This window comes from Rhinatrema bivittatum, chromosome 8, assembly GCF_901001135.1.
Source record: "Rhinatrema bivittatum chromosome 8, aRhiBiv1.1, whole genome shotgun sequence".
In the NCBI taxonomy this organism is placed as follows: domain Eukaryota; kingdom Metazoa; phylum Chordata; class Amphibia; order Gymnophiona; family Rhinatrematidae; genus Rhinatrema; species Rhinatrema bivittatum.
Window position 1 is genome coordinate 140,749,452 of NC_042622.1, and position 27,262 is coordinate 140,776,713.

Genomic DNA, 27,262 nt, shown 5'->3' on the forward strand with positions numbered 1-27,262 from the left:
ACACAGACTTCCTGGCTGCCTGCTGCCAAAGGCCCATTTTCCGTACGTTATCAAAAAGGCAACATTTTGGGCCTTTAATGACTAGCAGCTCTCTGGCAGGCTGCAAAAGCCTCAGTAGGCCACTTGTAAAATGCATTTTAAAATGTCTTCCATTGGCTGGCTTAAAAGTAATAAAGGGCAGGATTTGGCCCCACCCCTGGTGTCTAGGGTAAAGAAAGGAGTCTAACGACCACAAGATTACAGGCTGAAAACTGGAGAATAAAAACAGGGGGGGGGGGGGGGGATGTTTTGTGGGAAGAGATCTTCCCCATATTAACTTTATGGTGGTGGTGGTGGTATATCTAAGCAGCAATGTCAAACAAGCAGGCAGATATTTGATACTGGTGAAATTTGATGGAGGTAGATATGGGAATCATGAGCATAAAAATGGCACTAAAAACTAGAGATGTGAATCGGAACCAGAATCGGATCCGATATCAGTTCCGATTTACATCTCTATAGATGTGAATCGGAACCAGAATCGGATCCGATATCAGTTCCGATTCACATCTCTACTAAAAACCATGAGAGAAGATCAAAACATCGAGGGAATAAGTATAGAGAGGTCCAAAGACAAAGCCCTGAAGCACACCAATTGACAGTGAAATAGTGTGAAGAGATCCATCAGAGCACACCAAAGTATGATGGTAAAGGTAAGAAAACCAAGACAGAACAGAATCCTAAAATCCAGGTGCTGATAGAATATCATCATATGGTGAACAGTAAAGGCGTGAATAGTAATATTAATTTATTCACAGTTGGCCGATTGATCCTTCATCTTCAGCTGACAGTGAAAGGCCCAATCCCCTTTTAAAAGGCTGTGCTTCCAGAATTCTTAAATGGGATTGGTCCCTTTCATTGGCAGCTGACAGTGGCAGGACAAATCAACTGCCATTGATGGAGCAGCCCTGCCCAAGGAGAGGTAAGGGGTCTTCTCCAATTGGAATGTGGAAGAATAATAGGGGTCTAGAGGGGTTTGGAGTTTCTACTCCAGTGCAGTTTACTTGTATTTTAGGAGATGTGTGGCAGGGGGTTTGGGGCATTCTATTCCAGCCAGGCTTTTTTTTTTTTTTTTTTTAAATATATAACACTCCTGGTCTATTTGCAAGTCATTAGCTTCCTGCAGCCCACAGGGACAGCATTAAGGCACACATTAAATAAAACCCAAGTTAAAATCTAACTCCAATTTTAGCAAGGGTTTTATATTACATCAGACCTAGTTAATAACTTTTCCTCCAGGAATTTCTCCAAACCTTTTTAAACACCACTGTTTTTTTGTTGACCACAGCCTCTAGCAATAAATTCCACAGCTTAATTGTGCACTGAGTGGGGGAAAAAAAAAATTCTCCAATTTATTTTAAACCTACCGGCTGTTAGTTTCAAAGAATATCCCCAATTTCTACTATTAACTGGCAACCAGTAACCTGAGATTTTTCCACACCTGCATACAAGATGAGAAAGCAGCTACAAGAGCTGAAGCCTTGGAGTTTTTTCACTGTTCACAAGTTTAAAAAAAAAAAAGAAAAAAAATTCTGTGTGGTACCAAGTTCATCCTGCATACCTTGCTAAGATGAAGAAAAGATAAAAAGCACAGACAACAGATCATTTGAACGCTTTACTTTTTCCTTTTTTTTTTTTTTTTTTTAAATTACTGTACTTCCATGCAGAATGGTTTTCAAAGAGAACGGATGATGGTGTATCGCTGTCCCTTGAACCTGGCAGAGATGTACAAGTTTAAGCCACACCAGAGGAAAAGCCACAAAAGCATTGCTTGATGACTTTTTACTCACTCATAGGCCACAGTCAGAGGAAGGAGAGAGTTTTGTTTCTCATTTCAACATTACTTTAAATGAGTTTCTAATTTTACAATTTCTAACATAAAAAACTGTACAAGAGTTTACAAACATATTAACATATAAATAATTAGAAGCTTCCTGCCCGGGGTCTTCACAGTATTCCTTTGCTTGTGAAGATAATACTAAAACAGGTGGTCCATCCCCTTATGAAGTCTCAGTCCAAGCTGTGTTAGTTCATACAGTTATTTTAGTCAAGCATTACAGGTAACTCTTCAGTGCCTCGGGCGTCAATAACCAGTCTTGTCATTGCTGTGCAAAAAAAAAATATATATATATAGTAGTCTGTCCATGCTGCAGAGAGGCATGTGCAGCACCTGACCTGCCCAGTCATCGCTCAGGCTCAGGCTCATGTTGGGATGTCCGCTTCTTCTCCCGACAATGCTTTTTATGCGCCGGCCAGTCCTTCTGTTGGCACTGGGATCCACAGTACCGTGCCACCTGGCATCGACCACAGATGTTAAATTCCCGTAACTAGAAAGAAAACCAAAATAGTTATCTTTACAGCTTAAGTCACTGAATATCCACATCCTAGAAGCTATTTTAGTAGGTAAGAATTTTGTTGAACATTACCTCATAGCTCTGAAAATTGAAACAGAGAGACTTATCCTCTCTAACGTTTCTATACAATGTGTAAACTATTTCTATGGCTTAAATGATACTATTACAAAATTTTTACCCTTCCCTTCCAAAGACTAAAAATTCAATAGGGGAAAGACTTGCTGCAGGTCAGTGTACTGTAGGCAGACTGAACCCTGGATCTCTGGGGGGTTTTTTTAATAATTTTTTTAAATTTTCTAGTTACATTTCAAGCAATCAACTTTATTTGTAAGCAGACCAAAAAATACATAAAAAAGGAAATAAGAACTATATCATAAATATTCTGCATACAGAGTCCTTATCCAAAGAGGGATCCAAGCACAACCAGGAATATTTAATAGGAAAATAAGGATCTGATACAGAAAGCATATTCACGATCAAATAGAGCTGTAGCCTTTAAATACTCATTCAGTAGCCAAAGGAGAAGAACTAACAGGAGACATTTTCTCTTTCAAGAAGTCAGAAAGCTTGCTGAGGTAAAAAAAAGCATGAAAATATTAGAGATGTGCTTCGGGTCTAAATATAGTGTCTGGCTTCATTTCTGGGCCCCCCCGCGGGAATTTTATTTTTCCCGCGGTTCGGGGTTTTTTTTTTCAGGGGCCCTGATTTTCACATTAGCGCGCACTAATCTGAAAATGAATTTTTTCCTAAATTTTGGAAAAAATTCGAACTTTTTTCGGTTCTCCCAAACCATTGTTGAAATTGCCTAATTCGGGAAAAACGATTGCACATTCCTAGAAAATATTATCCTGAAACTTGATTATACATTTACATGGGAATTTCAACAGGAAAAAGGCCCCAAATTGTAAGGGCCTCAATTGAAGAAACTTTTCTCCTCGATTGAGTCGACCTGGATATGCACTAATTTTTAAGCCCAGAAAGAGCTCTGATCGAAGACGAAAGGACGTCCGTAGTATCCAGTCCTTATCAGATTCCAACAAGAATGAAGCGATCAACGTTGAAGATAACACTAGTTCTAGTTCCGATTAACGGCGCTATTCCACCAGGCGCTGTTACAGAGGGGCAGCCCACTACCATCGGGCACTTAAAGAAAACTACATCTTGTGAGAAAAAGACCCAAAAAAATAGTAAAAATGAAATGAGATGTAAAAAGAGAAAATCAGCGATGTGAAGACCCGCCCCCCCTGACGTCATGACGACCAGCCAGCGGCGACCCGATTAACAGCGCTATTACACCAGGTGTCGCGCGACACAGGGGTTTTCCCCTTTGTGCTCCCCTTCGTGCTAACCTTTATGCTCCTAATATAATTGTATTTATGTTTTTGTTAATAATTTAACTTTTATTAATGTTGTTTAGCTTTTTGCTTTGTTTAAAATTATTTCATTATTGACGTTTAAATGTATTAGACTAAGGAATTTTACTTCCTGCTTATTCTGTTTCATTGTAAACCGGTTTGATATGCATTCTATGCAGGAAAATCGGTATAAAAAAACTAAATAAATAAATAAATAAGTGTGGTTTCCAAAATATTTGTAAGATTTGAATCAGGAAATACTGGTTGAAGTACTTTACTCCTTTCCTCATAGCCAGAGTCTTCTTATATAAATAAATATAGTAAACTCTAGACATCATTGGTAATGCAGGCTCAGGAATTTTCAGGGACTGAGTTAGATACTTTTTCCACATGTCCATGTCCCTTGGGAGCACTAATGGATCCTTGGCAGGGGCAGATTCCCAATGACGACCGGTCTGGGGATTCCCGACTCCCGGAGTACTTGCTTCCCAGACATAAGCGTCCATCGGGCCCCAATTAGGTAAAACAGAGGGAACAGGTAGTGCTTCGTGTTCTTTAGCTCACCTCTTCCTCGCAGTATGCGGCATTATGGTGATTGTGGAAAACAAGCCGACATAGCAGCCTCACTCCCATCTGCTCAGATCCACCATCTTGGACCCCTCAGTGGATCTCAGGATTTCATAGCTCTGTTCTTTGAGCAGTGTAGTGGATCTGAATATGGACACATCTTTAGTGCAACAATTAGTGAGCATACAGCAAAAGTTTGCTTTCCATAAATGGTGTTCAATAGGAAAAAGGATGAATTAGCCATGACCTAGGTGATGGCATTCGAAAGCACCAAATGTACCCTTCGCTAAGCTCACAGAGCATGCGGGGGAATTCCCATACAGGCACTGCCTTGAAAGCCCTCTCAGTCAATTTTAGATTTAGGTGGTTGACTCCAGGGAGACGGGTGGGTATTTAGCATGGTTAATTCATCCAGTGTCCACAGAGAACACCATTTACAGTAAGCAAACTTGTTTTATCTGATCAGCAGGGCTGAATTAGCCATATGTTGTATGCATTAAGCTGTGAGCTGCAGTGAAGCATTTACTAAATAAGCAGCCCAGCTCTCACTGTGAAGAATGGACTATTGCGTGAACAGGCTACACAAGACTGCTTGTCTGAATTTACTCTTGCTCTTTGAAAGATTATCCCCATAGTAATGGGATAAAGATGTGCAGTGACAAACAAGGTGCAGCTTTGCAGATGTCTTCAAAAGGTACAGCTCACAGATGAGCCTCAACACAGCCATGGCTATCTAAAATGAGCTTTTATTGAGTCTGTAGTCTACAGGCCTGTTAATGCGTAACATGCACTACAGTCTGCTAGCTAATAGCAAACTGCTATGCCCAGTCAGTTAGGATCAAAAGAGACGAATAATTGCAAGGCCTGACAATGTGGCAGAGTTCTTTTCCTATAGTAAGCCAATGCTCTATTACAGTCTAAGGAATGAAGAGTTTTCACCTTTATGTGCCTATGGCCTCAAAGAATATAGGTAACACGATAGCTAGATTAATATGGAAAGCTGAGACTACCTTTGGTAGAAACTTTGGTTGGGTATAGAGTACCTCTATTGTGGAAGAAATGCATAAGGAGACTAATGAACTAAAGCCTGGATCTCACCAACTCTTCCAGCAGACATGGTTGCAACAAGCAATAATACTTTCCATGTCAGAAATATGAGATAAGAGGACTAAACTGGTGGCTTTATAAGTTGTGCTAGAACTATGTTCAGCTTCCATGGGACAGGAGGTTTTATATGCCATAAACCTTTCATGATCTTGGATACCAATGGATGAGTGGATATTGGTCTATCCTCAGTTTGACTATGTAGGCTATGGCACTAAAACATACTCTGACAAAGTTCTGAGACCTGAGGAACAAAGACAGCAAGTACTTAAGTAGCTCTGTTGGTTCACAAGTAAATGTGTCAAAGGAATTTGACACCAACATGGAGAAGTTTTAATTTAAATCCCTAAACTCTCCTAGGTGACTGCTTGCTGGTGTACACTATTATGATCTGCACTTCTTCAGGTAAGTAAAATGGGGAAATTAGTGAATGCTCAACATCCAGAGTGTCAAGTTGAGGGTGGAAGGTTTGGATAATAGATATCCCTCTTCTTGAGTCAATAAGGATGGATCCGTCAGGAGATGAATTGGAGGGCTATTGGACAGTTGTACCAGGTACACAAACCACACTTGTCTGGGCCATGCTAGTGCAACAAGAAAAATCAGGCAGACTTTGTCTCTAAGCACTTTTTGCACAGTTTTGGCTATAAGTGGAATTCATGGAAAAGCATACATGAGATCTGCTGAGCAGGAAAGTGTTTTGAGAGGATCTGAGTTCCATGGAAAGAATGGAGGAAAAGATTTCCACCCGTTTTCCTCTGATGCAAAGAAGTCTATTAATGGATGAAACAGTCACCTAAACAGCCATTGAATGCTGCAGGAACCATTTGTGAAGATGAAATACTTTGCTAACTCAGTCTGCTAAAATGCTAGTGATCCCTGAAGGCAGGTTGTTTGCAGGACAGTGGTAGTAGCAGGCCCATTCCCATCTCTTTATTAGCTCCCGACAGAGGGTACCATGCCACCTTTGTTTGTTCATGTGGAACATGGCTACTTTGTTATCTGAATTGAGAAGGTTCGTCTGCCCTAGGAGATATATGAGAGCATATGTGCTCACTTGCAGTTCCAGAAAGTTCATCTGAAACTGTAGTTAGCAAAAAGACAAAGCCCCTTGAGTTCAAAAGGGGCCTGTATAGTCTCCCCCACTCCTTGGAGGCAGTTCTGCCAATGCCACTTGATAAGGAAGCTGACAGAGTGGGTCCCCTCTTGGAAGGATGAAGGGGTCCAGCCACCAGTGAAGCATCTTTTTATTTCTTGCAAGACATTCACTATTGTCAAAGGCTGAATTAACTTATCCCATTGGAAGCAGAAGTCGCATGTAAAGGTGGGTTTGTGAAACTATATGCCTTGCCATGGCCATGTGACCCAGAACTTCCCTGGCTGTTGCCTGATTTATGATCAGTAATAAATGAACAAAGGACCCCAGAGTGTTCACTTGATCTATCAGAATAAATGCTCTTTCAGAGTGTCTATCCATGTCCCAATGGACTTTCTTTACTAGAAATCCTGACAACTGAAATTGACTTCTACAGCAAGGTCAGTACCCCTTCCTGGGAAGTCATGGTCACTAGCCAGTCTTCCAGTTAAGGGAAGACAAGGATCCCCTAATAGATGTGCACTGCTATTACAGCTAGGAATTTGGTAAAGACCTTTGATGCTGCTGATAGACCAAAGTGTAGTACTCTGTGCTACACTAAAGAGGCGGCCACAAGAAAGCAGTGACCATGCTAGTGGAAAGGACTGATGAGTATGTGAACATAGGCAGCATTCACATACAGAGCACACAACCATTCCCCTGCCTGAAAGGAACTCATTTTGAACTTCTCCCAAAGGTTTGTTACAAAAGAACATAAATGCCATACTGGGTCAGACCAAGGGTCCATCAAGCCCAGTATCCTCTTTCCAACAGTGGCCAATCCAAGTCACAGGTACCTGGCAAGTACGCAAACATTAGATCGATCACAAGCTACTTTTGCTTATTAGTTACCGTAATAGCAGTTTGTGGATTTAACCTCTAGGAACTTTTCCAAACCTTTTTTAAACCCAGTAACACTAACTGCTGAAACCATATTCCCTGGCAATGAATTCCAGAGTTTAACTGTGCTGAGTGAAAAAGAATTTACTTCAATTTGTTTTAAATGAGCTACTTGGTAACTTCATGGAGTGCCTCCTGGTCCTTCCTATTATCTGAGAGAGTAAATAACTGATTTGCATTAACTTGTTCAAGTCCTTTCATGATTTTTTAGACTTCTATCATATCCTCCTCTCAGTTGTCTCTTCTCCAAAATAAAGAGCCCTAACTTTGTCTTTCCTCATAGGGCAGCTGTTCCATGCCCCATATTTTGGTTGCCCTTCTCTGCACTCTCCAGCACAGCTATATCCTTTTTGAGATGCGGTGACCAGAATTGCACTCCGTATTCAAGGTGCAGCCTCACCATGGAGGGATACAGAGGCATTATGACATCTTCCATTTTATTTTCTGTTCCCTTTCTAATTCCTAACATTGTTTGCTTTTTTGATCGCCACAGCACACTTGGCTGATTTCAATGTAAATGTTCATTCTTACATACAAGACTCAATCCCTTGGTTTTCTTGGGGTTAAGGAAATAGTCTGAGTAGAATCGCTGGGCAGAGCAGATTTTACCACTCACTGATTGAGGAAAGACTCCAATTCCAGGCAGAACTGCACCGAACAAAACTGATCTGGATTGAAGACTGAGTAATTAGGCAGCATGGGAAGCTTGAGAAAGGTAAGTGGTATCCAGATTCACCAATCTTGAGAACCCAGTGGTCTTTAGCAATCTTGTACCATTCTTCCAAGGAGAAAAATTCTCCCCCATCCTGAATAGGTTAAGAGGTTGGTTGGGAAACTGGTCAAAAACGATCCATGTTTAAGCTACCCCTGTTGTGTTGCATTTGGTTGGCGGAATTCACATTGCTGACTTCTAGTCGGAAGTTGTTACTATTGTGGAAGTTAAGGCTGGATCCAGTACCACTGAAGTTGCCAGCAGGTGCATCTCTGGAATTATGACCTTTTAAGAAAGTGTAGCAGGGTATAGCCGGTGGACTGTATTTCCATATGTTGCTCTTTGATTTTGTCCTCAAAGATCTCCCAGGTAGAGGACATTCACTAATCGTGGATATCGTCATGCAAACTACTGGCTCTCAAACAAGTCACCTAATGTGCTCCAATGGAGGCGGAGGAGGAACAGGTTACTGTACCGAACGCCTCGAAAATGAATTTAAAAGATGGTATATACATTCTTTTGCATCTAGGAGCCGGTACAGGTATGCAGAACTGCTATAACCAGAAGGGCAGGCTTCACTTTTTGTATGCAATCAAGTATTGACTCATGTCAAACTTATGGGCAGACATACTTACATTAAGCATGGAGCTCTGCGACACCTTTTACCATCTCTGGTGGAATATTTGAAAATATTTGTTTCCTTCACTCTTAAGAGCAGACTGACACTGATTGCTGAGTTAACTGTATTTCCCCAAAACTTGTAGTTTTTTTTGGCTATAAAACTAGTAAGAAAATATTTTCTTACTCAGCGCATAATTAAGCTCTGGAATTTGTTGCCAGAGAATGTGGTGAAAACTAGTGTAGCTGCGTTTAAAAAAAACTAGTTCATGGAGGAAGAGTCCATTAACCATTAAGATAGATCTGCAGAAATCCATTGCTTATTGTTAGGATAAGCAGCTTGGAATCTATTTACCCCTTGGGATCCTGCGAGGTACTTGTGATCTGGCCTGGCTACCGTTGGAAACTGGGATACTAGGCTTGGACCTTTGGTCTGACCCAGTATGGCAAGTCTTATGTAGGTATAATTTCCTGGCTACTGGGTTCAGGAAAGCAGATTCTCCCACATTGTTTGTAACTCTTGTAAAATGGATTAGAATGGCTGCTGCCTCCACCAGGTTATCTAAAGTTTGGAGAAAGCTTGAGACCTCTGCACCAGCGTCATCCTTACAAACATTAATTCCAGCATATCACCCAATTTATCCAGAAACCTGGAATGAGAGCTCCTCAGGTGGAAATGAGTGTTCTAGACCAGTGGTTCTCAACCGGTGTATCGAGACACACCAGTGTGTCGCCAAGAACACGGTGTGTCGCCACACTTCCCTGTCCCCTGCTGACCCAGCTGCTCCCCGGTCCTCCTCCGCCCGGGCTTAAAATGCTGTCAGCCCGGGCGGAATGCGGCAGGACAGTTGGAGTCAGTGGCATCGGCATGGTCTCTTCTTCCAGCCGCCCCCCCCGCGGCCCGGAAGAGGAAATGGAGAGCATCGGGTGCGTGCGCGGGAAGAAGAGACCATGCTAGTGTGGTCAGAATCAGACCGAAGAACAGAAGAGAGGCACAGTACAGCTTGGAGGAAAATGAAGAAGAGCGCCAACCCCCCGCGGCCCATGGGACTCCTCCACGAGGGCTGAAAATGAAGGAGATTAGGGTTGGGAAGAGGGAGTGAATGAGCAAGCAAGCGTGTGTATATGTGTGTGAGAGATAGCATTGTGTGTGACTGAGAGCCTGTATATGTGAAAGATTATGTCTGTGATTGAGAGCCTGCCTTTGAGAGAGCATGAATGTAAGTTTACAACTGGGAGTGTAGGTAACGCTGGTGTTCCTGATGAATTGGGATGTGTAGGTAGGCCTCCTAAAGATCCAGGGATGTGAGAAACTCTCCCAGTTGTATTGCCCTTATTACGGATTGCATGGTTTCCATGCGGAAGCGGGGAATCCTCAGGTGGCGGTTGACAGACTTGAGGTCCAGGATGGGCCTGAATGTTCCCTCTTTCTCGAGGACGATAAAATAGATGGAATAATGACCAGTATTTATTTCTTGTGGAGGCACTGGGGTTATGGCCTCGAGGGCCAGTAGTCTGGACAGTGTAGCTTCCACTGCAGCCCTCTTGAAGAGGTCGTGGCAGGGGTACGTAGAAAATCCAGGTAGTACCCCTCTACCGAATGATGGCTAGGACCCACTTGTCCGAAGTTCTCGACCTATCTGCGGTAGAATAGGGCTAGTCTGCCCCCTATGGCTTCTTCCCTTGGACTGGTCGGCTGAATCTCATTGTGGGGTGCGGCTGGGGCCTGTACCCAAGCTGGTACCCCTCTTGTTGTGCTTGTTCCGAAAGGACTGGTTCCTGCTCGTAGGGCGGGGCGCTTGATAGTTGTTCCTGTAAGGGTTGAAGCACTGTGAACTTCTGCCCCTGGAGGGCCTGGGGAAGAGTTGCTGGTTTCTCTTCGTTTTATCCTCCGGCAGGCGCGACACTGGGGACTCGCCCCATTTGTCGGCTAATGTCTCTAGTTCGCTGCCAAACAGGAGGGATCCTTTGAAGGGCATCCTTGTGAGGCGCGTTTTGGAAGATGCGTCGGCCGACCAGCTTCGGAGCCAGAGTTGCCTTCTGGCCACCACCACAAATGACACTCCTCTGGCCGCTGTACGCACTAGGTTGGAGGCAGCGTCCACGAGTAATGATACTGCTGGTTCCATGTCTTCTCCCGGGGTGTTGTTCCTGGTTTGGGATAAGCAGGCACGTGTCACCACTGTGCAGCAGGCCGCAATTTGTAGAGACATAGCAGCTACGACAAATGACTGTTTGAGGATGGATTCCAGACGCCAGTTGTATGCATCCTTGAGCGCTGCTCCTCCCTCTACTGGGATAGTGGTGCGCTTAGAGACCATGCAGACCATGGCATCAACTCTTGGGCATGCAAGGTGGTCTTTGGTCGCCGGGTCCATGGCTGCCAAAGCTCGTCCCCCTTTGAATGTGGACTCTGACCTGGAATGGAATGCCCCGATCAGCTGTTGTGCCACTTGTAACAGAGGGAAATGGAGAGAGGTCTGCTGAAGACCTTCCAGCAGGGGGTTCTGTTTAGGATCCCCTGAAGTACCTAGGCCCGGATAGCGAGCTCCGACAGACATTGGGTGACCAGGGCCGGGAGCTCGTCCTTTGTGAAGAAGTGTCTCATGGTTCGGTGAGGCTCTGTCCCCAGGGGGAGCTCCCCTTCTAGGGGCTCAGCTTCCTCTTCAGAGATGTCAGAGTCCTCATAGGTGGGGCTTCTGGGTAGTGGAAGCCTGTGCCTGGGCCTTGAAGGGCCCAGGCACAGGCTGGTCAGCCACATGCCTCTGGCAGAGCATGTGGCTGACCAGCTGGAGGTTCAGTTTGCATTTGAACAAAGGCGTGAATACCCTTGAAGAACTCCACCCATGAGATCGACGCTGGATCCAAGCTGAGGGGCAACCGGTTCCCTGGGGGTCCCCATCTATGGGGAGGTCCCACTGGGATCTGCTAGGTTCGGGGTACTCCCTGAGGAGCTAGTACTCGGCCCTGAACTGGATCTCCCAGGGCGTCTGCCTCCTCGCTTTGTGCGACTGATGTGGCATGCTGGGCAGAGGCTTTGAGCCTTTATCCTTGTTTCTGGTGGTGCTATGACTGTCTGCGCGTAAACTCTTATGCGCTCTGGTGCGCTTAAGATGAGCGTGTGCGTTGTGCGCCCAAGCTCTGTGCGTGCAACTTATGCGCACAAGGTTTTATGTGCGGGTAAGTCTATGCGCACAAGTGCTTTGTGCGCCTAGCTCGGTTTTGTGCGCTCGGGCTGAACGGCGAAGCGAATAGGGCCAAGATGGCGACCCCCTCTGAGGGTCTCCACGTGGGTAGACCCTTGGAAATAGCTGAGGCCTGGCCCTGCTAGGGCGGATCAACCCGGTGGCACTGGTCCCGGCCGGTGACCTGTGCTCTTCCTCGATCCTCTGAGACCAGATTCAAGCAGAAGATTTCTACCTTACCTTGTCTTTGGTGCTTCCCGGTTTCGTCCCGGGCGGTCTCTGTCTGCGGGGGGAGAGGGCAAATACCTTCACCGCCGCCTCTCGGCCGCGCCCGAGGATCGGGGGCTAGGTCCTTGCTGTGATTCAGCCACTGGACCGAGGCTTACCTCCAAGGGACCACAGAAATCACCTCGGGAATTTCAACTGGGGTAGGGACCCGAGGGTATTTAACATTTTTATATACCGGGATTCATGTAAGAAATTACATATCATCTCGGTTTACATTATAACGGAAAAACGCATGTAAGAATGCAATTACATAGAACAGGGCGTAGAACTTGGATAAGATAAAATGGGGAGCAACGAAAAAGAATGATTAACGAATTGATTAAAATGTTTGAGCCTAGTCTAGTCTGGCTAAGGATCAAGGTACGTATTGGAATTAATTTAATGTCCGGGTACACTGAGTAAGCTTGGCAAGATGGACTGTAGAGTTGGGTTGCTAAATTATGGATAGTCTGAGTAGATAGTTTGGAAAGATTAGCTTGTTGACTGGTAACGGAGATAATGGAGGTACGTCATTAATATAAATGGAATGCTTGTTCAAATAGCCAAGTTTTTAGTCTTTTTTTTTTAAGTGATCGGGCATTGTTCCAACCGTAGTTCTGGAGGAAGAGAGTTCCATTGTGCAGGACCTGCTGTGGACATAGCTCGTTTACTTAGAGAGGTTTTGGAGTGTGGGACAAGGAGAGTGTCTCTATATGCTGCTCTTATCGGTCTGGAGGGTAAATGTGGCGTAGTGGGATGTTTAGTTCCAGAGGAATGAGATTGTGGATAGTTTTGTGAATGATCGATAGTGCTTTGTATATGATTCTGAACTTGATTGGGAGCCAATGTAGGTTCCTCAAGATAGGTGTAATATGGTCTCTTTTGTTGGTCTTAGTTAGAATCCTGGCTGAGGTGTTTTGTAGCATTTGTAGGGGTTTAATGGTGTTAGCTGGGAGTCCGAGTAAAAGAGAATTGCAGTAATCTGTTTTTGAGAAAATGATTGTTTGAAGTACCGATCGGTAGTCTTGGAAGTGGAGGAGTGGTCTGAGTCATTTTAGGACTTGTAATTTAAAAAAGCCCTCCTTAGTATTGATAAATCTCTTTAGGTTTAATTGATTGTCCATGATGACTCAGAGGTTTTACTTGAGAAGAAAAGGTTGGTTGACTGGTGGGGATCGGGTTTGTCATTGCATAGTTGCCGTCCTGTGAGATGAGGAGTATTTCTGTTTTATTGGAATTGAGGATTAAATTAAGGCTTGAGAGCAGGTTATTGATGGATATAAGTATCCATCAATGGATTATAGGTATCACTGCAGGAGAGCGGGGCTCGTCTTCAGGTAGGTTTCTTTAAATTTGGTTCTAACGCTGTGAGAGCGTGCAGATAGTCCCTAACTGCTATGGAGACAGAAAATACTGAAGAGCTGCACTTCCTGCAGGGGTATATGTACTAGGGGCTGACAGATTGAAATCTGATCCGTCTCCAACTACTAGCAGGAGTACACTATATCAGGACCAGTGGGTATTACCCACTGGTCCTGAGTCCATCTGCTACACGCTAGGAAATGTGTAATTAAGAGCCTATATAAGTGAGAGAAAAAGCATGTGTATATGTGAGTGACTGAGAGCATATGTGTATAGGTGTGTAATTGAGAGCCAGTGTGAGAGCGAGCGCTGGTATGTGACACAGGAGAAAGTGCCAAGCAAACCACCCCTCCTCCTGCTAATTCAAAAAAACAATCTCAGGACACCTGGATATCAAACGTTTCCAGATATGCAGAGCAAAAACATTTTTGTATCCTTATTTTTCATTACTGGGTCTTTGTGTCTGCTATTTTGAAATATTTTATTAGTATCTAGAAATTTTTTTGAGTTTTTAATTGGATATTCCACTCATCAACTGTTTCGAAACTATCTGTTCTTTTTGTTAGTATGATTTTACTGCTACTGATTTTATATTTCTTGATTTGTTTTATAAGGATGGGTGATGTTTTTTTTCCTTTATTACACTGCATACAGAGACTCTGGCTTGTTGCAGTTTCCAATTCAGTTTTTTCTGCATGCTTCTAGTTATGCGTTTTGGTCTCTTTATTCTTTGTTAGGTGAGTGTGAGTACATGCGACTCAGGTGAGGTTTTCTGTGGGTGTGTAGTTTCTGTGTAGGGCCCTATAGCAGCCTGACTTGGTCCGTTTTCCTAATAGGAGATGTATTGGTGTCTTAAGGCCTGGTGTAATATTTCAGTGTTGCCTTTTCTTAGGTAAGGTGGTTACTGTTTAAATGCTAGAAATTGGTGCTGTTTTGGTGTGGGATGTTTACTATTTATGCAATTTCTGTTCAGACAGAATATGTATCTTTTCCTTGTGTCATTTTAAACAATAAAAATAATTACTGGACCTTTACTTTTTATTTCTGCCATGAATTGTAATGAGCGTGTCACACGTGAGTGTGGCCTGTCCGGTGTGTCACGATAGGAAAAAGGTTGAGAACCACTGTTCTAGATGTTCTGGTAAGGGTTTGAAGGAACCTTCCTCAGATTCTAGAGAGGGAACACTAATCTAAGACCCCAATGATGAAGTGAGCAACTGAAGGGTCTTTGGGTACCTCAGAGGGATGTATTGGTGTAGATCCTCCAACTGGCTTGACTCCAGTGCAGGTGAATGCTGGGGATTAGAACCTCCTTGTGGGGGTTCTGTTGGAGTACCTGTCTGGTCAGGGGTTACTGGGACTCCTTCCTGCAAAAGTAAATCTGATGTTTTGGAAAAGAGGTTGACTTTTTTTAAATTTTCTGGCAGCTAAGGACAAAAAAGTCTTCACCAACTCTACCACTTGTTCTAAATGCCGGCCAGGCATTTGAGGTGGATCTTAGTCTTTGGATACCATGATAAAATCTCCTTGCACATCCTCTGTACTTTGAAAACTTGCTCCAGAGGCTGGTTAGATATCAAGGGCACCACAGAACAAATGGGATGCGGCATACCCAGATGTAGGACTTGCTCCAATAACCTAGATGGTGATATTGTTCTATACATTGGTGGGGGGACTAAATGAATATCTCCTGTTGCCCTTGGAAAAGCTTCCATTTGTATATAAGTAATTGGTGATCTAGTGAATATCTAATCAGAAGCTCCACAGTTCCAGAGCATCAACAATGTAGCAGCTTGTTCTGAAGCTCAAGGTGCATCAGCAGTATTCTCTTTGCCCTTTTTGGAGCTGGTTGCACTGCCAACTTCAAAGAGTGGCGCTTTTCTTAGTAGCACATATCAATGGCTTTTTGTTTGCTAGACCCTGAGAATTCTTCTTGCTCCTCCTTTAACTCAGCACCCAGGGAGCATAATGAGGCTCCACTTTGGGAGGACAGACTGCAGCTCTTCAGAGACTTACAGTTCCTCCATTTTCCAAACCTTGAACTTCTGGGACAGTAGAGACATCCAGCCACAGTGGCAGCAATTTGCTTAGTCGTGATTTAATCCAACGTATTGGTAACCAATGATATTTTGATCCATAATAGACACGGTCCTCCCACACCCACAGTTTTTGAAGCTAACTGTGGGCTTCTTGAAACCAGATATCTTGTAAAAATAATTTTTCTTAAATAGCACTTAAAGTACTGTTTGGAGGGCTAATGTAGCAAAGCAACTTAATTGAAAAAAACCTGTAAGAGAGCAAATGTTCTGAAAGATATCAAGAGAGAAAGGGTGCATTTCCATGCTGATACTTGGACAAAAAAAAAAAAAGGGGGGGGCTCAAGAGGGAATTCCCACACATGCACAGAACAGCAAAAGCTCTATGAACTTAAACAGCACTAGGATGACATCACCCACAGGTCATGGCAAATTTAGCCCTGCTTGTCAACTGAGAAAGGGCTTTAGGAAATCTTAACACTTCAAGTGCACTGTGAACACCAATAAGATGGCGTGAAAGAATCCAGCAAGTACTGTTTTATAACTAGGGAGCTTTTTTTTATTTTATTCATTTTAAAGGTTTGTGATACTACACCTGGTTTTATACCAGATGATTAGAGCAGGAGTAACCTCAACCACAGATTATGTTGCAATTCTCATGCAGCAGGCTATATACTACAAATATCAGACATGCTGGACAGTAAACATTTCTATCATTCGTAAGAGCATGTCCACTGGTCTGTAGCCTCAGTGCTGCACAAGAATTATGGTCAGCTATAAACTGTTTAAGATTAAAGAAAAGATCCAAGTATGAAAGTATGATACTATTGTGTGTCTACTTGATATCCATAATGAATATTCATGAGCTATTCATCTGATCTAAGAACAAGGTGAACTTGAAAACCAGACCTAATCAATTCTGGAAGAGAGGAATATAGTAGTTAGGACAGCAGGCTCAGAACTAGGGCTCAAAATCCTGCTACTTCTAAATTTAGGCAAGTCACTTCACACTATTGCCTCAGGTACAACCTTACCATCTAAGCCATCTGTGGACAGGGAAATGCCTATAATACCTCAAATGTAACTCGCCTTGAGCTACCAGTGAAAAGGTATGAACTAAACCTAAATTTTCCCAACCATATCATGTGATGGATGAGCTGCTTGCACCAAGTCTAGAGAGGCATGGGGAAGAAATACAGTACAAATGCAGGAGAAAAGAGGTACAGCCAGCCATTTTGGAAAGGAGGCTTCATTTTTTCCTATGATACTAGAGAAATATTATGTGAACTTTACAAGATCTCTGAGCTGCAAGCATGCTTCTGCTCCATGTCTAGGTCATATGAGCATAGCTTCACTAGTCCCATGTCACTTTCTGTTCTTAGGTACTGAGTGCAATGGTAGCTGTATTTCTCGTTTTCTTCTTCTGCACATGACATGAGGCAGTTACCAGCAAAGTGCCTATGAAGAGAACACAGCCTGAAATTCAGACATGTCACTCAGCAGTACCTAAATGTGAAAGGGAAGTATAATTTGTAAAGCCATTTAATCATCATCCAGGAATCATTAGTAAGTCCAATAAAACAAATGAGGAATCAAACGAAGATTTGGCAGGGTTCCACAAGTCGCATAATTTTTTTCTTCCTTATCAAAAGGACTTATTTCAATGTAACAGCTTGGAAGTACCATCATAGGCTTACTGCACTCCAACACCAGTAGGAATATGGAAACGTATCTTCCTATTCTGAAAATACTACCCACCAACCAATGCCTCTTCCTCCAACCCCCAAAATGACAAAATATTTAATCAAGAAAAAAAGATACAGCTTAACCAATGCACTCCAATGGTTGCTGGTTACAGGAAACCCTCCACACCCTCCCCTCCCCTCAAACTGGTGCTCTACCTGCCATTTAATTCTTCAGTTTATTGTAGAGATTTAGGGTATACTTTGCATGGAAAACCCAGTACTCAACCTCCATCCCTTTGTTTAGACACACCTGTTTTTCTATTATTGTGCATGGAGGGTAATGACACTCGTAGTAAGTGCATGAATTCTCTTCTTCTTCCACAACGTCTCCGTTTGCATTATAATAACGTGTGATGTTCAGAACGGGGAACTGCTCCTCAATGGGATCTGTAGGAAGCTGCTGAATGGCCAGCCAATATAAACTCTGCTCCCTTAAATAATCAAATAAAGACATTTAATGAAAAGTCATGGCACATTATGCTGCCTGCTACTAGGAGGCAAGAGACCATACAGAAAGACAGGCTTGCAACAGAGAAGCTTCATAGCAAATGTGTTTAACTCAAGTTCAAAACAAACAGAAAAATCCTCCAAAACAGTGTATCATAATCAAAAAAGCTTCCTGGTTTGATGGTTAGGATAACAATAGCTTTCAATTTATTTTACCCATATTTTTAAAAAGCTGGCAGTTCCCTCACCTTTGTTTACTTGATATTTCTTCCATTTTAGGCCTCCATCCCCATGGGACTAACTGCAGATTATCCAGTCTATTATCCACAGTCACTGCATTAAGATGAATCACCTGAAATCCTGGTGCAATGCCTCCTCTGTGCCTTTCCCTGAGAAAAAAAAAAACCCAAAAAACAAAGATCGCCCACATGTTTTAGAGCATGTACACAAAACTTTCCTTACTGATGCTACAAAATGCATAAGAAATCAGAAAAAAAAGTCTCTAAAAACTAACCCTGGAAACCTGCTACTTATGCAGTATCAGCAAAAGGCCATTTTGTTTAGATTCAGTCTCCCTCTGTTTATCTGCTAAAGTAGTACTTTGCATTTTTTCCCCCAAAAATTCTTTTCAAGGGTGAATGGCTCAAGAGAGTGACCCCAGGGTCCTAAGGTAGTCTCCTAAAACAGGGAGAACAGACTTTCCTGCCTGTCACTCCTGCCAGATAAAAGGTAAACAGAAAAAAATTCAGCTAAAACATTATTAAAATAAAACTGAAAATGTCAAACACGACCCTGTAAAAAAGTACCAAGTGATAACACGGACAGTAATGGCATCATATTTTAGTTTCAATTCCAGAATTCATCATCTTCTGTATAAATTTTAGAGAGCGAGAGTGTAAGAAAGTCTGTGCCTGCTGTTTGAAAACCAAGTAAAGTAGAAATGTGAATATTAAACAAGCAGGTTTCTTTGTTCAAGTTTTCCTTAAGTGGGAAGAGGATATGTGAATATTCTGTTCTTGGCCCAATTCAATTCTAACACCAAAAACATGCAAGATTTTTATATTCCAAGATGAGGACAAGACCCAACTAATGCTAGAACAGCACTGTCTCCCCAAGCTGCAGTGAAAAGTGAACCAATTTATTGGAACTATAACCTGCCAAATTTTCCTTTTCACACTATACAATGAGCATTTTAATTTCAATGCAGGATTCAGCTACCCTCTTTTAGGGAGGTGGGGGGAGACAGGACAAGTTGAAACAAAATAAAAGTGCTTAACATGAAAGAAAAAGTTGCAAATGCCTATTTGTGCATTAGTTCTTTGCTTATAGTAGGCTAACACTCTCTTGCAATCCAGCGTGTGTAGTAGGGCTTCTCAGCTGGATGCATGTGGCTTAGGAAAGAAAGTCGGCAGCGTTACAGTTTGATTAAGGTAAAAAACCTATAGTACCTTTTGAAGAAAGGATGGATGGGTCTGTAGAGTGACTCATGAAAGAACTGCAGATATGGTGAGTAATGGACTAGCACATGAAGCTCATAGACTCACCCTGCCAATGTTACTGTTACCAGAAATAGAACCTTCCAGGTGAGAAATTTCAATGGTGAAGTTTGCATCAGCTCAAAGGGCAGGTGCATTAGTTTCTCCAGAACAACATTCAAGTCCCAAAATACAGCTGGGCGTGAGGTCGGAGGGCGAAGCCTCGGAGCACCTCTCATGAAATGGGAAACGAGTGGATGTGTGGACATGGAGGTTCCTTGAACCGTAGGCTGGTAGGCTGATAGGCTGATATAGTGCTGAGGTGAAAAGGGATGGATGACACTGCCAGCTGGAGACATACAAGTGTTGGTTTTCCAATAGTTGTTCCGGTAAGGAGAAAAGGGGCGGGGGGGGGGGGGGGGGCGCGCGAGTGACAGTCGCACCATTGACAGTATCTATGCTACTTAGCTGCATAGTTCTCTCTTGGACGGCCTTCTTGAGATAAGAATGTCCTGAATAGCCATCATGATAGGGAGATGGCTTAAGTACTTCCCTTTTGATCTCCATGCTGTTAGATGGAGGGAATACTGCATGGGATGCAGTAGCGATCCTGTTTCTTGCATTAGCTATATCCATCGCCAGCCCATCACTATGGAACGCCTTACCCCTAAATGTAAGAACCCAAGTTAACACCAAAACTTTCAATAAAGAATTAAAAACCTGACTTTAACCAGAGCTTTTTCAGAAGATCTTAACTATCAACACCAACAAACTCCCAACCAGACAACTCCAAAGAAAACAAAGACACCATCCTATCAACTTACGACAGACTAATCAAACTATGAACTCTATAACAGACATCTAAAAACTTTTCCCTATATAATCTAACCCTTTTACCCCATTGCTACCCAACTTTCTTTAAATTGTATTTGCTAAAATTCTAATGTCACTCTCCTAATGTAAACAGTTATGATGGCATAACTGAATATACAGTATACAAAACATGTTAAAAATAAAAAATAAATTAGCAGATCTACTCTGTTTGGAAGAAGGATCTGTTGTTGAACGGAGGGTTGTCTGGGCCACACTGGTGCTATGATTATGAGATCTGACTTGTCCACAATGCATTTTTGGATCACCTGAGAGATCAGTGGAATAGGGGGAATCATGTACAACAGGCTCCCCCGTCCATTCAAGCAGAAAGGTGTCCTAAGCTAGAGAGCAAAAACGGTGGAAGCTTCATGTTGCACTTGGTGGTGAAGAGTTCTATGCGGGGCATTCCCCATGTTTTGAACAGGGAGGATGCCACTTCCTGATGGAGCTCCCATTCGTGGGGGTGAAAAATGATGAGCCAGTCAGCCTCTGTGTTTCTTTTCCTCATAGGTAAGAAGCTTGCAGTCGTATGGAGTGGGCTAATGCCCATTCCAATGTAAGCACCGCCTCCTTGCACAGTATATTGGGATTGGACCCGACTTCCTTGATTATGTAGAACATGGTTACTTAATTGTCCATGTATATTATGATGTTTTGTGCTGAAGAGGTGCGAGAAGGAGTGAATGGCATACCATATGACCTGTAGCTACTCCTGGGAGAATTCAATGCAAAAAAACCCAAACAAACTTAAAATTCTGCAAACTTTATATTGGTCAAAATAACAATTTACATAACAGTCTAAGTAATTACATTTTAAATTAATACAGAAAGATGTTATTAAAGATGCAGAATTTTAAATATTTTGGGCAGAATTTCCCTAGAAATTCACTGTAAGTGTCCCTTCCACTCGCTCTCCCTACTCCCCTGGCCACTTTGCCCCCAACTCCTTCACCTGCCAGTATACCCCCTCCACCTCTAGGCTCAACCCCTTTCCACTCTATTGCCAGTCCCAGAGTTTGACCCCATTCTCAGTACTGCCCCTCCCACTGTCCCTCCCTCACACACATGCTCCCTTCTCTCTAATACTCATACACACCTTCATACAGGCTCCCTAACACACACACACACCCCCTTAATACAGTGCCCTCTTCTCTCTTGCATACACACCCACACAAGCTCCCTTTCTCTTTCACACATACATCCTCACACAGACTAGCACCCTCACATACACACAATCCCTTTCATACACACTCCTTCACAATCTCCTCATATAGGCTCCCTCTCTCTGAAATCCACACTCAAGCATCACCCCCACCCATCCTCTTACCACCCATGCTCTCTCACAACCTCCTGCTCTCTCTCCCCTCCCCCCACACACATTCTCTCACTGGCATGCTGCAAACGGAGCGCGTCCTGCACGCCGTTCGCAGCGAAGATGATGGCCCGGGCACATCGTTCCCAGCACACGGGGACCTTCCCCTTTTGCCATGAACGACACGCCCAGGCCTTCATCTTCATCGTGAATGGAGCTTGTCCCGCTGTACAGGTGGACATGCTCCATTCACGGCATGCTGGGGTCTTCTCTATTTTCTGCGCAGAATTCCCCCAGGACTACCTGTAGCTCCAGTAAAATTTATGTGAAATGTTTTGTCGGTGGGTGACCAAAGACCTTATGTCCAGAAATGAGACATGCACGCCCCAACCCTTTGTGGAGGCATCCATCAGCACCATTTGATGCATCGAAGTCGGATTGATGCAGACTTCAAAACACCAGGCTTCAGCCATCACCCCACATCAAGTAGCATTATAGAGTCAAGGCTAGTGGTGTCAACATGGGATGAAAACATTGCAACTATTGGGATTTCAGACTCCACTGCATGTGGCACATGTGAAGATGCGTGAGACCCCCAACATATTGCCACTGCCATGTGACCCAAGATAGTAAGTGCCTGTCAGGCTGTTGGATACTGGCTTCGCTTTAACGTTAAGGCCAGATACTGAAAGGTGCAAATCCTGTCCCCTGGGAGAAAGGCCTTGCAGAGACGCGTGTTTGATTGCTCCTATGCCACAGCACACTAATATGCCATGACACACCGGTTGGGACACTCTGTTCTAGGGTACACATATTTAGCTCTTTGCATCTATCCCTATATGCTTTAGGATGAAGACCATAGATTTTAGTAGTCACCCTCTGGACTGACTCCAACTGGTTTGTATCCTTTTGAAGGAATTGTACACACTATTCCAAATGAGGTCTCAAAAGGGACATATACAAGGGTAATATCACCTTTTTCTACTGACTACTCCTCTGCCTATGCAGTTCATCCTTCTGGTGTTTGCTGCTTTTATCTATTTGGCCACCTTGAGTGCAATCATCCCCAGACCCTGCTCTTTAGTGCTTAATTTCACTTCCAATACTGTACCTCCTCCTTGGGTTTTTACAGCCTAAACAAGTTACTCTGCATTTTTTAAGCATTAAATCTTAGCTGCCAGTCTAGACCATGCCTCTAGCTTCACTAAATCTCTCCTTGTGGTTTCCACACCTTCCTGGGTATCGACCCTGTTGCATATTTTAGTATCAGCAAAAAGAGAAACTTTGGACCAGTCAACCTACTGTGGTACTTTAGGTTCATCTCTCTCACACTGATGCCTCTGAGCCAAAGCTGCTGTTGTGGAAACATGTCGGTTGCTTCTGAAGTACGAATGCTTATAAGCAAGGCTGTCTAGAGGACAAATTTTTGTGCTCTGTTGATAAAGACTGAATGGCTGTATGCTACTCCTTGATTTATCAATGGTTTTTCTGACTTTGTTTCCTAAGAGATTGTCACTGAACATGGGATGTAGACCAATTTTTCATTGATGTCCTCATGTTGGATGACCTGAGGGCCAGCAGCCTACATGTTCTAACTACTACATAAGAACTACCATACTAGGTCAGACCAAGGGTCCATCAAACCCAGTATCCTTTTTCCGTCAGTGGCCAACCAGATTATAAGTACCTGGCAAGATCCCATGTTGCTGTCGCACAATGGCTATTCTATTAAGTTGACTTAGAAAATAGCCACTGCTATTACTGGTAACAGTAGCATGGAATAGACTTAGTTTTTGGGTACTTGCCAGGTTCTTATGGCCTGGATTGGCCACTGTTGGAAACAGGATGCTGGGCTAGATGGACCCTTGATCTGACCCAGTATGGCATGTTCTTATGTTCCAAGTCTACTTGGTTCATAACCATTTACAGACTAACTTTTTAATAAAAACCCAGTTATGCAAGTTGGTTTAACCACTTCCTCTGGCAATAAATTCCAGAGGATGTGCACAAAGAATTCTCTTTGTTTCGAATATGCTACTTTCTTCATGGAATGCCCCCATTAGGGGTGTGCATTCGTTTTGAACTTATATGTAAAACACTACTCTTTTTTTTTTTTTTTTTTTTTTAAACTTAAAAAAGTGATGAGGCGAAAACGATCGGATTTCCAACTTATTCAACATAGCTATGTTGAATACGTTGGAAATCGCGATAGTTGATCCTAAATAAAAATTTAAAACCCTCACCCTCCTTAATCCCCCCCCAAGACTTACCAAAATTCCCTGGTGGTCCAGCGGGGAGTCAGGAAGCCATTCCTCTATTCCTTTGCGAGGAGCACGTGACGGCTGCGTCACGTCGGAGCGACGCGGCCGTCACGTGGTCCACCGCGGTTCCGCTCCCGGACCCCTCGTTGGACAGAAACGGAACTTTTGGCCAGCTTGGGGGGGCCTCCTGACCTCCCCAAGCTGGCCAAAAGTTCCGTTTCTGTCCAACGAGGGGTCCGGGAGCGGAACCAGCTTGGGGGGGGGGGGGGGGTCAGGAGCACGTGACGGCCGCATCACTCGTGATGCGGCCATCACGTGGTCCACCGCGGTTCTGTCCTGGACCCCTCGTATGCACGTATGGACATAGACTCAACTTATGGAATTCTCCATATGTCCATATTGACCGAAATTGACCCCCCTTTTCGACTTATGGACATAAACTTTTTGTCTGCACATCCCTAGTCCCCATGCTTTTGTATTTTCTGAAAGAGTAAATAACAGATTTACATGTATCCATTCCATTCATGATTTTATAGACCTCCTATCCCCTCCTCAGCCATCTTTTCTCCAAGCTGAACAGCCCTAACTTCTCTAGCCTTTCCAGCCCCTCATTTTGGTCACCCTTCTATTTTTTCCAATGCAACTATATCTTTTTGGAGATACAGTGACCAGAACTGCAGAGTATACCAATGGCAGCCTCACCAAGGAGCAACGCAGAGACATTGACATTCTCAGTTTTATTCTCCATTCCTTTCCTAATGTTCTGGGTTTTGTTTTTAGCACCACCGAGAATTTCAAAATATTATCCACTATGACAGCCAGATCCTTTTCCTGGATGTTAACTCCTAATATGTAACTATAGTGTGGGTTACTTTTCCCTACATGTGCATCATTTTGTACTTGTCCACATTAAACTTCATCTGCCATCTGAATAAAATATAGTCTTCCAATCTCACAAGGTCTTCCTAAAGTTTTTCACTATCACACCATTGATACAAAGTCCTTATTCAAAACGACACTTTAGTACAAAAATCTATTCTTAAATATAGAAAAATCTTGCAGTTACATCAAATCTTTGGATAATCCACATATTTTTGCCTGGAAATATGGGTTCAGTATTCTGGATAGATCAGTTCATTCAGCTCCTGCTAAACTCTTCCCTGCAAAGCAGAAGGAGGTGCACTGCAGGAAGAGAATTTGCTTTAACTCTGAAGAGATTCATGTAGCTCTTCAATCCTTATAGCCCTGGAATATCTGTTCATAAGCATAGCAATTTTTTCCCGATTATAGTCCAGCTCAAGGCATCGATAGCAAAGCTCAAGGCTGTTAGTGATGGACATTACCTTGTACAGATGCATTTTTTGAATCCATTCACCATAGCTTTTTTTTTCTGGTCTGACATTGCCGAGGCAGAAAAAGCAAAAAAAAAAAAAAAAAACCCCAAAAAAACACAACACAGAAACACTTAAAGTAGCACTGTAAAATGCTGTTGTGAGCACTGCAGAGCAGCAAGGAATCTAGAAAAATGAATCCTGAGGAGTAAATCCAATTGAGATTTAAGGGAAAAAAAATAAATATGGAGTACATGTCTGTGCTTGGAAAAAAATGAGTGAAGACGCTCACAAGGAAATGTCCACATGGCAAGTCCTACACATGCTCAGTAGAGCTTAAAACTTACTAGCTAGGAGAGACAAGTCCATACCGGATATTGTCCGCCACATGTCATGGCTAATTCAGCCTACTTATCAACAGAAAAACTTTCTATGTCAAGAACTTAAGACAAGAAGATTCTAATGGTTCAAAGGGCAGCTCAAGACAAGACAACATTCAAGCCCCACATTACCAAAGATTTAACTTGCCATAAGTCTTCCATAAATCTCGATATCAAACAGATGAGCTGAAATAGGTTTACAGTCAACTTGAATATGATAAGCTATGGTGCTGAGATGTATTCGGAGGATGAGGCAAGGCCTGATTCAGAAAGGGAAAGCAAATAGGTTAGCAAACATTTGGGCTCACAAGAAAAAAGTCCAAGTCATATTGTCACCATATGGAGAACCTCTTCAATTTAAGGACATAGGCTCTCTTAGTTGGTTTTCTAGCAGAAAATGTGTCCTCAATCTCTCTAGGCAAAGATTTGTGGTTACTGAATGTTCAACATCCAAGCCAAGTTGAGGGATGAAAGATTTGGGTGGAATATGGTTCCTTTCTTTTGAGTTATCAAGGCTGGGGTTTGTCCCCAGATGGATCAAAGGACTGCTAGACAGCTGTACAAAATATGCAAACCAAATCTAGGCCACATTGGAGCTACAAGGATCAGTCGAGCTTAATCCTTTAGGGCTTTCTGCACTGTTCTATGAGCGGTATCAGCTGAAAAAGACCTGTATTACAATCGAACAGGGAAGTGTCCTGAGATAACCTGTGTTTGCTGGATAGAAACAAGTTTCTACAGTTAAGAACATAAGAATATGCCATACTGGGTCAGACCAAAGGTCCATCAAGCCCAGCATCCTGTTTCCAACAGTGGCCAACCCAGGCCATAAGAACCTGGCAAGTACCCAAAAACTAAGCCTATTCCATGTTACCGTTGCTAGTAATAGCAGTGGCTATTTTCAACTTAATTAATAGCAGGTAATGGACTTCTCCTCCAAGAACTTATCCAATCCTTTTTTAAACACAGGCTATACTAACTGCACTAACCACATCCCCTGGCAACAAATTCCAGAGTTTAATTGTGCGTTGAGTGAAAAAGAACTTTCTCCGATTAGTTTTAAATGTACCACATGCTAACTTCATGGAGTGCCCCCTAGTCTATTATCCGAAAGAGTAAAAAACCATAGAAACAGAAATGACGGCAGAAGACGACCAATCGGTCCATCCAGTCTGCCCAGCAAGCTTCACACTTCTTTTTTCTCATACTTATCTGTTTCTCTTGGCTCTTAGTAACCTTAGGTTCTATTTCCCTTTCACCCCCACTATTTTTTCGATTCACATCTACCCGTTCTAGACCTCTCATGATTTTAAACACCTCTATCATATCCCCCCTCAGCCGTCTCTTCTCCAAACTGAAAAGTCCTAACCTCTTTTTAGTCTTTCCTCATAGGGGAGCTGTTCCATTCCCCTTATTCTGGTAGCCCCTCTCTGTACCTTCTCCATCGCAATATCATCTTTTTTGAGATGCGGCGACCAGAATTGTACACAGTATTCAAGGTACGGTCTCACCATTGAGCGATTCCGTTTTATTAACCATTCCCTTCCTAATAATTCCTAACATTCTGTTTGCTTTTTTGACTGCTGCAGCACACTTAGCTGACAATTTTAAAGTATTATCCACTATGATGCCTAGATCTTTTTCCTGGGTGGTAGTTCCTAATATGGAACCTATCATCATGTAAGTACAGCAAGGGTTATTTTTTCCTATATGCAACACCTTGCACTTGTCCACATTAAATTTCATCTGCCATTTGGATGCCCAATCTTCCAGTCTTGCAAGGTCTTCCTGTAATGTATCACAA

The 27,262-nt window shown here is 43.0% G+C and overlaps 1 protein-coding gene across 1 annotated transcript in view; it reads right to left on the minus strand.

The window, feature by feature from the left end:
- Window positions 1–1,665: 1,665 nt before the first annotated feature.
- ZMYND19 (zinc finger MYND-type containing 19) overlaps window positions 1,666–27,262 on the minus strand; it is an 86,304-nt gene continuing 60,707 nt past the window's right edge. Inside the window, exons 4-6 of the mRNA XM_029613074.1 lie at window positions 18,075–18,215; window positions 17,630–17,810; window positions 1,666–2,366 (exon numbers count right to left, since the gene is read on the minus strand). Of these exons, the coding sequence (XP_029468934.1) occupies window positions 2,223–2,366; window positions 17,630–17,810; window positions 18,075–18,215 (466 nt within the window). The 3' untranslated portion in view covers window positions 1,666–2,222. The remainder of the gene's footprint in view (window positions 2,367–17,629; window positions 17,811–18,074; window positions 18,216–27,262) is intronic.